Source organism: Chrysochloris asiatica, unplaced genomic scaffold, assembly GCF_000296735.1.
Source record: "Chrysochloris asiatica unplaced genomic scaffold, ChrAsi1.0 scaffold00025, whole genome shotgun sequence".
Lineage (NCBI taxonomy): Eukaryota > Metazoa > Chordata > Mammalia > Afrosoricida > Chrysochloridae > Chrysochloris > Chrysochloris asiatica.
The window spans coordinates 1034494-1046427 of record NW_006408543.1 but is presented as its reverse complement, the minus strand read 5'-3'; the positions used below and the strand labels follow the sequence as shown (position 1 = coordinate 1046427).

Below are 11934 nucleotides of genomic sequence, written 5' to 3'. Positions count from 1 at the left end.
CATGAGTGGAATCTATTTATGAAACATCATCCACTGAGAACCCTGTGAGCACAGTTCTACTCTGACACACACGGGGGCACCATGAGTGGGATCTACTTATGAAACATCATCCACTGAGAACCCTGTGGAGCACAGTTCTACTCTGACACCCAGGGCCACCAAGAATTAAAGTTGATGCCATGGCCACAAGTTTGGTTAGATCTCTGGCATGACCTCAGTGCAGTGAGCACAGGACGAGATTCCATGTGGATTTCAGGGGACTTCAGAAAGCTCAGGGAAATTTCCATGATCTTTTCATTCCGTTTTCCATGAACTTTTTGAAGCTCCCCCTTGTATTGTCCCTGTGCCATTGTGTCCCCAACTACCCTAGTACTATCTATAATGTGGGTTTTGTGACCCAAGATCCTACCCAGTATCACACGCTGTTCCCCTTGTTCTAGACCATTCCCCAGCCTCTGGTCTTTGTGGCATGGACTCTGGTTTTCTTTTCCAGATTTTAAACACTTTTGTTTGGTGAGCATGTACCCAACAGGACATGCAGTAATTCCAGTGTCTGCGAATTCAGTTCAGTGACAGCAGCTTCACCTTTTCTCGAGACTCCTTATCACTAACACATATTCACAGCCCGGCTTCCCTAACCTTTCAAAAGAATTGTCAATTGCAATCTTCACAGACCTTTCTTTAAAAGAACAAGATGCTCAAGGCAGACAGACGTTAGTGTAATTTGAAGACTCCTCTGTTTAGGTTATCAGTCATCGCTTCCCTACTGGGGGCAGGAGTTGTGTGGAGGGACCAGGCTAACTTTGATGGTGGGATCACAGAGTGGGGGTGGGCGAATTGCAGGTTCCATCTCTATGCCTGTAGTTTTCTTGATGTGTGATTAAGAAGTGGTCAGTGCGAGTTGCCACCACTCATTAACAAGGAGGGTGCAGAATGGTGGTCTGGAGTGCCCTCTTTCCTCTGCAAGCATTCCCTGCCCCCCACCCCCCATCTGCAGTATATGGAATCCTCTGGATAGTTCCCCAGGCCCCTTGTTCGAGGCCACCCCTGGCTTTTTTTTTTTAAATAACTTTTTGTTGTGAATGGAGTGAAGGTTTACAGAACAGATTCAACAAATCACACTCTTCAGTTCATCTCAAAGATTGCAATTTATTCCATGTAACAACCAGTACCCTACTTCCTCCCTCCGGTTCTTATTACCTTCCCACTCCCTCCGAACTTGGTCCTTAAGCAGATGTTGCGCTTTGGCTTTTTATTATTATTATGTTTTATTGTGAATTATGTGATAGTTTACATGGGAGAACATTAGCTTTACATTCATCCTATCGTATATTGTTTCCTTGCCATGGTTACAATCCCCTCCATGCATCATCAACAACCAAAGGGTATATCCTGCAAGCCTGCCCCCCGATAGTCAGCACACAGCCCCTCTCTCTCTCTGGGTCTAAAGTCTCCAGCTGCTCCGTCTCTCCACGCCATCATCTCTGCCTCCATCTCAGGCATCACCGCTTCTCTGGGTAGGGTCCCTCTCTCCGCTCTTGTCCCTTGATGATGGTCCCAGGGACCTCCGCTCCTAGACTGCAAAGTCAGTCACTCCCCTCTTTGCAACAAAACGTCTTACATTTTCAACCCTCACAATCAGTCCTGATAACAATTATTCACTGCCCTTTTGATTCTGAATGGTTGATCATTCCAAGGTCATACATGGCCCACAGCTAGTATTATTGTCTCCTATATACCTGTCTAATGCTTACCTGAAAATTAACCATGAGGTGAAGTTCTGTCCCAGACCTGAAAGGTGGCCTCAGGTTCCTCTTGTCTTTTGTTATATAATTTTGAGTTTTGTTCCACATTGTCTCTGACTCTGTCCAGGATATTCTAATGGGATCCCTTTCAGAGCAGTTGGTAGTGATAGCTAGGCATCACCTAGTTTTGGTCTCAGAGCCGTGGAGACTCATGCTGATTCCAAGCATCTTCATTTCTCATTCTTCTTCTTCCTTCTGCCCATAGCCCAATTTAGACCTTAGGTAACTGCTCACAACTCCCATCTTTTGAGTCCTTCCTGGTTCACCTGGAACTTGCTGCCCCCACCCCCAGCTGTTTCCCAGCCTCTCATGGGGACACCTCTGATGTCCCTCTTCTGAGTGATTTTCACTCATTGTGTTTTCTTGCCCATCTCTAACCAGTGATGGCTCTCAAAGCTGAAGCCTGCCTGGGACACATGGAAGGAGAGGAATGGGGGGGGGGCATTTTGGCGGGAATGACCCATAGCACAGGGGGCTAAGTGGGCAGAGGGGTGGGCAGCAGGCTAGGTGGGGAGAGTCTGGGCCATGCTGGAGGCTGTAGGGCAGAGTCTGAAGGAGCAGAGAGGGTTCTCAGATGCCACCTCCAAACACAAAAGCCAGCAGAGCTGACCCTGGCAGAGATGGCAGACTCTGAACTGAGAGAGCAAGCTGATCTCAGTGGGAGGGAGGGGAGCCATGGGGTTCCCCCTCCCCTAGGAGAGCAATGCACACACCTTGCCCAGACTCTCGAGGCCAGCCGGAACAGAGCGGTCTGCTGGGGTTGTTCGATGGCCCTCCCCAAGTGGCCAGGCTGCCCCTAACCATATCCTTTCCCTCAACAGGCCCCAGGCCCAAGCCCAAAGCCAAGTGAAGTCAGCCTCGGACAAGACGTGCTGCCAAGGAGCCTCCGGGCCAGCAGCACTGGACCCAGGCGCCAGAACTCAGTGCCTTACCCAGCAACATGCCTGCTAGAACCTTCTAGAAGCTCTGTAACCAGGGCCCCAGCAGGCACCATCGATCGGCCTGACTCCTGCGGCTTCCTGGGTCCTGGGAGCTCCCTGCCTGCTCTCTGCATGTACTAGGCCCCCAGCTGTAGGGGTCAGGCGGCCCCCTGCCCAGGCCTCTCACATGGCTGCTCCACTCTGACTATGCTTGCCTGCCGCCCCTGGGAGACTCAACACCCCACTTCTGAGATAGGGTTCTCGGGCACAGGGTCCTCACTGGCTCTTCCCCCAGGAGTCTGGGAGCCAGGGAGAGCTGGCCACCCCTGCTCGCTGTCTCTCTGTGAGGACCCCAGTCCTACAGCCCAACTCCTCAGCTCAGCCGAAATGTGGCTTAATGCAGTTAGGTGGGTTGCGATGGGGGGTGGGGAGGGGTCCCAAGGCTATCTAGCAGTGTCCACAGCCTGGCTGGGGGACCCCAACTCGGCACACCGAGCCCCGGAGGTGGGAAGAGTCTGCCTTTACTGCCCCGCAACTAAGACTGCCCTACTCCTCAGTAGCCCCTGGCTGCCGCCGCCGCTCCCGCCACTAGAGGGCGCTAGATCGTGGTTCCTCTCAGGGCCTGGCCTGGGACGTGGAGAGGAGGACAGGGACTGGAGGGGTCCTTCAGAGAGCTGTGGGGGGTTCTGGCCCTCTCCTCTCTGCCTATGGACGGGTGGCTGCCCAAACCCCATCCCCTGCCCTCTCTAAGGGTATGCCCAGCCGGCACCTTCCCCAATAAAGAGCATGCCTGTCCTCGCCTTGTTCTGCCTGTCCACGTTGTGTTTTGAAGCTTTGGAAGGTCAACGTGAACAGAGGAGAGGGAGCTGTCCCTTCAGCAGCTGTGCTAATGGGTGGGGGTGGCCTTTGAGGTTGGGGACAGGAAGGCGAACCAGTTGGGTGAGTGCAGACAGAAAGATGCCCCTGTCCAGATTCAGCTCCCCCGGACCCTACCATAGTGGCCGAGCAGCCCCCATACCCTGGACTGTGTCCTTGGATCACATAGTGGTGGGGGCCAGAAGTTAGGGCAGGGGCAAGGAGAGCGGAGACAGTGGGTGGTGTCACTGAGGGTGATACCCCCACGGTATCACGTACATATCCCAGCTGAACCTTCTCATCCACCACCCCAAAGTGGTTGGGCTCTCTATTCTGATCCGCCAGCTCAGCTGTGGCCCTCGAACATCGATGAGTTTCTCCCACACCACCGTGACTATGGTTGAGGAAGCCCATGCCCTGCTGAGCAGCTTGAGACCCCTTTAGAGGCCCCCACTTCACTTGGAAACACACTGCTCTGGGATAACTACTCAGCTTTGCAGAAACCTTCACTCATTCATTCATTCACTCAAAATAACATTCATTCACTCACTAACACATTCATTCATTCATCCACTCACTAATACACTCATTCATTCATTCAGTGATTCATTCACCCACTCACTAACACTCACTCATTCACTCATTGATTTGCTCATTCATTCTCTCACTTATATACATGAATTCATACATTCACTCATGCCCAGACTCTGCATGTTCATTCACTCATTTACTCATTCATTCATCTATTCACTCACTCACTCATTCATTAATTCATTCACATACCCAACAAGCATTACTAAGTACTGGTGGCCTCTGGGGCCGGGGGCAATGCTTGGAACTCTAAAGAGATGGTGGGAGAAGGCAGGCATGCTCTACCTGGACCAGGCGTTCTAACCAGATAGCCGGTAAGCAGACCCCAGAAGCCGTGCCCGGCATGGGTTGGTCTACTGAGGTACAATTTACATGAAACACAGCCATTGTGAGTATACACCGAGGGAGCTGGGTCAAGTCAGCACATCCTGATTAGAGCACCTTCATCACCGCACAAGAAACACGTGTCTGTTTGCAGTTACCCCCACTTCCACCCCCAACCCCAGCCAGCACTGAGCAACGTTTCTCTGTGGACTGGCCTATCCGGGACATCTCATGAAGAAAGTAACCCTACAGTGTAAGGTCTGTTGTGCCTGGCTTCTCTCTCAACACAGGGCTTTCAAAATTCATCCATGTTGTAGCGTGTACCAGAATGTCTCTTGTGTTGTGGCTGGATAAGACACTATGTGGGTATATGAGGAGGAAAACAAAATGATCACTACAGTATTACTAACGATCCTTACATAGTGATTACTACTGTTATTGTTATTAAGTGCCACCAAGTCACCTCCGACTCAACAACCCTGTACAGGGTTCCCGAGGAGCAGCTGATGAGTTTGAACTGCCGACCTTGCAGCTCAAACCAACCTTGCGGTCCAGTACTTATCTTGGAAACACAGCCTTCAGAAGTGCAAAGACCTAGATGGTGGATTTGCTGAGAAACAAAAGCTTCACATTTCAATATATTTGTTTAATAAAGGTTTCTCTGATTTCATAGTAATACTATTGGCCTTACTTTTTTTCAGCCTTTCATCTGTTGAGAGGCAATTTTTGATTCTTGTGGAAAGCGTTGCAGTGAATGTTACACACAAGTTTCTGTGTGGACATCTGCTCTCATTTCTCAGGTAGATTCCTAAGAGAATGTCTTGGTTCTCTGGTGCTGCAAAAGCAGAAATACCAAACGTGGCTGACTTTCAGAAACAGACTGATTTCCTCCCCGTTTAGGAGGCTGGAGGTCTCAACTCAGGGCACCATCTCCTTCCAACATCTGTAGGCCTGGTATGTCCCTGTGTCGTGACTGCTCTTCTCTGGGCCTGGGAAGTTCTCAGCGCAGGGACCCTGGGACCAAAGGACAGGTCCGCTCCCACCTCTTCCTTCTTGGTGGTAGTGTGGTCCCTCTTCTCTGTTTGCTTCTTATGCAGCGCTGGAGGATAAGCACCAGGCTGCTCATCACCAGGTCAGCGGTTCAAACCCACCAGTTGCTCCTTGGAAACCCTTCACAGGGTCGCTGAGTCAGAACCGACTTGATGGCACTTCACAACCAGCTGAGAGGTGTGACTCAGGAATCTAGTCCATCAGGTCGATCCCTGCAGGACGGAGTAGACCAGCTCCTGAGTGTCCGAGGCTGTACGTCTTTACACGAACAGACAGCCTCGTCTTCCTCACATGGAGCAGCTGTTGGGTTTGAACTACCAACCTTGCAGTTAGCAGCCCAGCGCTTAACCTGCTATGTCACCAGGGTTTTTTCCTAGCAAACCCACTGCCATTGAGTTGGTCCAGCTTGCAGCGCCCCACACAGGGTTCCTGAGATTGTACACCCTTGTGGAGGCAGACTGCCGTCTCCCTCGGTGGGTTTGAATCACCAACCTTGCAGCTAGCACCCTCATGCCTAATCCACAACACGGCCAGGGCTCCTTCTTTAGCGTACAAAAATTAGGAGTCACAATACATCGCAAAGCAGGGGATAGCCACACAACCTGGGAGTCATCGTCCGGCCAAGTTGGCACATATTTTGTTGGTAAGTGCCTGAGTTGGTTCCAACTCATAGCGACCCTGTACCAGGTTTCTGAAGAATGACTGGTAGGTTTGAACTGCTCATCCTGTGGTTAGCCATCCCATGCTTACTCTACCAGGACTCCGTGACAACATGGAATATTGGGCTAAGCAGGGTCAGTATGAGTTGGAACTGGCACGGAGGCAGTGGGCAGTAGAGCAGTATGGTCAGTTTATGATGTTTTAAGAACTGATTTTCCAAAGTGGCTGTGCCATCTACATCCTTACCAATGCTAGAAGGTGCTCCGGCAGTGTAGTGGTTACAAGTCAGGCTGTTAACCTCAGCTGTTCCACGGGAAAAACATGAGACTTTCTGGGCCCGTAAAGATTTATAGCCTCAGAAACCTTATTCAGTCAGGGTCGCTGAGTTGGAACTGACTCCAAGGCACACCACCACCACCACCACCAGTGCTATGGGAGTTCTGGGGTGGCACTGTGCTAACCGGGAAGTTGATGGTTCAAGTTCACCAGCTGCTCATTGGAAACCCTATAAAGGGTCACTGTGAGTCGGAACCGACTAGAGGGCACGTTACACCACCACCACCAGTGCTATGGTTTTTAAGTGACACGGCTCAACCTCTCCCCCCCCATCTTGCCCCCCCACAACCCTAAAAATTAAATGGAGTGAGACACACCAGGGAAGGTCGCTTGGCCCTGCTCTTGGGCCTCAGGAGTCCACAGGTCACTTGTGCAGCTAAAGAACAATCTGGAATGAAGGCAGAGTGAGAACATCAATGGTGGAAACTCATCTCTGTTCAGAGTTGGAGCATATCAGGGTGTCTTGGTGGGTCACAATGGACAACACCCACAGCAAGCTGTGGACCATGGAGGCCCGGGAGACTGTATAGCTTTGTCTAACAACAGAGATGGCGAGCTTGGTGATACTGTGCTGCCCACGCTATGGTGGAGCAATCTAATTCAGGCTGGACCTTGTGACCAGCCGGACATAGCTGCTGGGTCTGGGCACGGCTGTTTATAGCCGAGCTCCTGACACCCTGCTGACAACTTGATATTTCTATTCGGGAGGTGGCGCGGCAGTACCCACGCCAGTTCCAACCCCATGGCAGTGGGTAAGGGTCTCAGCTGGTCTTCCCCGAAAGGAGGGCCTTCAGAACGGCCCAGGTGGATGGCTGATGTGAACCCACACTGGCTCTGGGTCAGAGTTCTGTCTTGAGGTCCCAGCACTTCTGCAATGAGAGCCCCTCTGGGACTGAACGAAGGCATTCCTGTTCCTAGGGGCTATGGAGACCCCCTACAGTGGGTGGGACAGGAGGGAGGTCTGGTGTGGAACTACTGGGAGATGTTGGTCCTGGGATGGCGCCTTTTCTACAGACCCCCCGGCGCTGAGAGCCCACAGCGCGCCCAGGCTAGACGGGCGGCTGGGCAGCTACGCCCTGGACACAGGGTGGATCTCGCTGTTCTCTACGATGGCGCTCCGCGGGTGTTCCCTGCAGCCACCAGGGGGCGGGCCCACGGAGATCGGGGATTCACTTGAGGCAGGTGCGAGCCAGGCGCGAACAGGCCCGGCAGGTGAGCCGGAAGACGCAGCTCCTTGCCCTAGGGGGCCCCCCTTCTACAGATTCCAGACCCGGAAATCGAAATCGGTCATGGCTGGAGCCGCGGTCGGGAGTCGGGCGCACACGGCGCGGCTTTCCTGCTGACGTGTGCAGGTGGGCCCCAGTAGCCTCGTGGGCGCCCCCAGCCCGACCCAGGCCGCTCCCTACAGCGCTGTCCGTTCGTCCGTCCGTCCGCGCGGCGCTCGGCGGGTGGCGGGAGGGGCGGGACCTCGGCAGCGGCGAGGTCACCGGCACGTCACTGGCCCGCCCTCGGCCCGCGCCCCGCCCCGGCCGGCTGCATTTAATGGCGCGGGCGACGGACTCGGCGGGCTCTCTGGGCGGCCCGGCACCGAGCGAGCGATCATGTCGGGAACCCGCGCCTCCAACGACCGGCCCCTCGGCGCGGGCGGCGTCAAGCGGGGACGGCTGCAGCAAGAGGTGGCGTCGACCGGCTCCCGCGTGACCGTAGTGCTGGGTGCGCAGTGGGGGGACGAGGGTAAAGGCAAGGTGGTGGACCTGCTGGCCACGGACGCCGACATCATCAGCCGCTGCCAGGTGGGGCCGGGCGCCCGGGCTCCCCACGCCGCCCCTCCCCTCCCACCCGACGGGCCTCCCTCCCTCCTGGGCCCTGAGAACCCCGGGGTCCCCTTTTAGAGCAGCCCCCCCCCACCTCACTCACGCACACCGACACGCACGCCCACACCCTCCCTGCACTCTCCACCCGGCTCTCTAAGTCCCAGGGAGAGGCTCCTCCCCTCCCCAGAACCCCTCACCCCGCCCCCCACTGCTGCTGTCCCTCCCCCACCCCGACTCCCAGAAACCCGCCTCTCCCCGACACACACACTTCCCCAGGGCAGTGGGCTTAGGGCTGAGCTATAAATACAAGCCGCTGAGGTGGGGACACTGGATCCCAGGGGGGGTGGGATGAACCCTGGGCTCTGACGCAGGAAGCCCACCTCCCCCCTCATTCTGTGGGGATTTCCCTGGCAAAACCCAGGCCTCAGAGGGGTCAGCCTAGAGGAGAAGGGCAGGGCAGGAAGACCGTTGGGGGAGGAGGAGCCTGGCTGGCCGGGTGACTCAGTGCGGGTGGAGGCCGTCACAAGCATTGTCCCCTGAGGGCACAGGGCTGGCTGCTGTCCCCGGGGCCCTGTGAGACCGTGTGCCAGACTGCTCCAGCCTGCTGCCTGTGGGCTGGGTTACATTGCAGTGTACAAAGGACTCAGCTCCTAGTGCATACGTGCATGGGCACCCCTGGCTTGGAACCCTGCTGCCAAGAATGGGGACCAAGCGGCAGGCATGGGTGGGTGGTGCTTGTCACTTCCCCTGGCTCCGGAAAGGAGGGCCAGGGCTCAGAGACAGCTCCCACTCCCACCTTGCCCACGCCACCCAGCCACAATTCCCAAAGGTCTTGTCCTCTGTCTCTGCCCTCAGCCACACCAAAGGAGGCCCTTGGCTCCCTGCTCCTCCACACCTCAGGTTCCTCCACGCTGCAGGTGCCTCACAGCAGAGCCTTCCTCCTAGTGACTTCATGGTTTCCATCTGTGATGCCATCCTGTTACAGAACAGACTTGCCACCAGTCAGCTGCCACTCACCCCCCTGCCCCCCACCAGGGACAGAACCCCTTCTCTCAGACACCGTCTCCCACCCAGCCCGCTCCCACTGACAGGGGCCCCTGGCTTCCGGCTCAGCTCTGCTGGGAGGCGGGTGGTCCCAGCCGGCTTCTACATATACAGAAGCACAGAAACAGGCTTAGAGTGGAGGCAGGGGGCTAGCTAACACATGCTCATCTCAGCATCCCCAACTCCAGGGAGACAACCTCCACCGCACCCCGTGTGTCCTCCTTAGCAGGGGGCTTGCGCTCACCACCAGCTTCCTGGTACGTGCCAGACTGCCCTGTCTCTTGGTAACGGGGTGTACACTAAAGCCAGAAGAGGAAGAGTCAGCAGGGCCTCGGGGTCGTAGATGGGGGACCAAGGAGGGCCATGCAGGGCACAGAGCAGGCTGGAGGCCAAGTCTGTGTGAAGTGTAAGTGGCTGGGGCTGATGGGGCTGCGGTTAGGCCAGCCCACATGCCAGTCCCCTCAGCCCCGGAGGGTCACCCATTCTTGGAGCCATCCTGAGTGGCATCCCCACCCCCATGGCAGCTTCTCTGCCCTCCCCTCCCCATCTGGGACCCTCAACTATGTACCCTGTTAATCCTCTGCTCTAGCTGGCCTCCCTGCTTCAGGTGAACTTTGTAAGGCCGGCTAGTGACCTTTGTCCAGCCTGGGCTCTGACTCCTTGTTCCTACCCAGAGGCATCAGGGGCCAGCTCCACCTGGGGGCAGCCTTTGTCCCTGTACAGCAGGCTTATCTCTCCTCCACCCAGTCACTGGGGTTATAATGTGCCCCCGGGCTCCACCTCCCTGGCCTGCCAGAGCTCCCGACCTGCACCTTTCTTGGCCTCCAGCACTACATCCTGGGGCCAGCCTCTTGTCTCCTCACAGAGCCCATCTGCCTGTGTGTAAAACCCCCATGTCTCCCCCATAGCCTGGGGCCTGTGGGGCCGGCTCCAGAGCATCCCTCTCTCACCATGCCTTGTCCGCAGTTCACAGCCTGCCTCACGTAACCTGTCTTCTGTCAGGTCCATGTGGCCTTGGTTCTGCCCAATGTGCCCACCCCACTGTACACCCCAGGAGCCCAGGGAACCTCACTCTACTGCCCACCTCCTCCCGAGGCCCTCTGCTGTGTCAGACTGTCCTTCCCTGCCTTGTCCAGCTGTTCCATCCCTGCCCCTCAGACAGATGTGGAAGAGCCTCCTTCACTGGCCCATTGACCCTTCAGCCTGCTCCCAGCCTGCGCCACCTCTGCTGCCACGTTTAGCCAACTGCTGCCACCAAGTCCACCTGACTCATAGCAGCCCATGGGTGCCAGAGCAAAGTTACGTGGGGACGGAGATGCTTAGGCCTTTCCTCTAAAACATCTGTCACCTGTGACCGGAGAGGTTTGGGGGTCCTGCCCCAGCTGCCAGGGTAACGTGGAGGATATGGAAACAGCTCCTTGGAGGTGCAGTGCAGACAGAGCATTCTGTCTGTCCAACTGCACGTGCTGATGGCTTTGTCTGGTTCCAATGCCACACTGTCTAGCTGAGAACACTCTGGGCACGGACAGCCTGTGGCCAGAGCCATGACGGATATAAGTATTGACCCCAGAGGCCAGGCTAGGCTGATGTGCTGAGGGGACACACCCAGGAGAGTATGGGACATGTGACACTGCCCACTTGGGGCTATCTGGGGACCTGCCATGTGTTTGATGACCCTGGTTGGGTAGCACCAGATCAGAGCTTCCAGGCAGCCTCCATGAAGCACAGGGGCACTGTGTGGTTGGAGTGGTCCAGAGCCGTGTGGGAACCCCGTGGAGTGGGGCTCTGAGGAGTCACGTGGGCGGGGAGATTGAGCAGGGCTGGGGGACAGACTCTGGAAGATCAGAGGGAACCAGGGAAAGGTGACGGGGACAAAGAGCCACCTACCAAGGGCTCCGTGAGGAGGAGGAGGCAGGGAGTCTGCAGATCGGACAAGCCCAGGAGGGGAGCACAGGTCTGAATGTGGAGGGCCTGTGGGTACACACCTGTCTACACCCAGGAGTGCACATGCACACATACAAATCTGAGCAAATTGCACAATCGACATGTGCACGCACATATGAGCACATAGGATACACATGAGCACACATGTCCATGCACCTGAGGACTCCTGTACAATCTTCATATAGGAGCATGAGTCTATATATATATATACACATAAGCACATTGCACTTATCTATGTATACACATATGCCCACATTATGCACATATATATGTGCACACACCTACATACATGTGTGGGCACACATACATGTGAGCACATTGCATTTATCTAGATATATACTCCTGCATACATGTGCCCAGGTACATATATAAGCACATATCTGCATACATGTGGGCACACATACAAACACATGAGCACACATACACATGAGCTCGTTGCACCATGTATCCACTTGAGCACACATGTGCCCACATACACATGTGAGTGTTCAAGCATACATCTACATATGCATACATACACATGCATAAATATGAGCGCATGTGACTATCCATGTAGGCACATATACACACACAGCACAATGCATGTGTATG

The 11934-nt window shown here is 55.2% G+C and overlaps 2 protein-coding genes across 2 annotated transcripts in view; both read left to right on the top strand.

The window, feature by feature from the left end:
* Nucleotides 1-2655, top strand: part of INF2 (inverted formin, FH2 and WH2 domain containing) — a 15435-nt gene extending 12780 nt beyond the window's left edge. Inside the window, exon 21 of the mRNA XM_006839489.1 lies at nucleotides 2627-2655. Coding sequence (XP_006839552.1) covers nucleotides 2627-2655 — 29 coding nt within the window. The remainder of the gene's footprint in view (nucleotides 1-2626) is intronic.
* A 5425-nt stretch (nucleotides 2656-8080) lies between these two features.
* The window catches only part of ADSSL1 (adenylosuccinate synthase like 1), an 18668-nt gene continuing 14814 nt past the window's right edge, over nucleotides 8081-11934 (top strand). Inside the window, exon 1 of the mRNA XM_006839488.1 lies at nucleotides 8081-8334. Within this exon, the coding sequence (XP_006839551.1) occupies nucleotides 8143-8334 (192 nt within the window). The 5' untranslated portion in view covers nucleotides 8081-8142. The remainder of the gene's footprint in view (nucleotides 8335-11934) is intronic.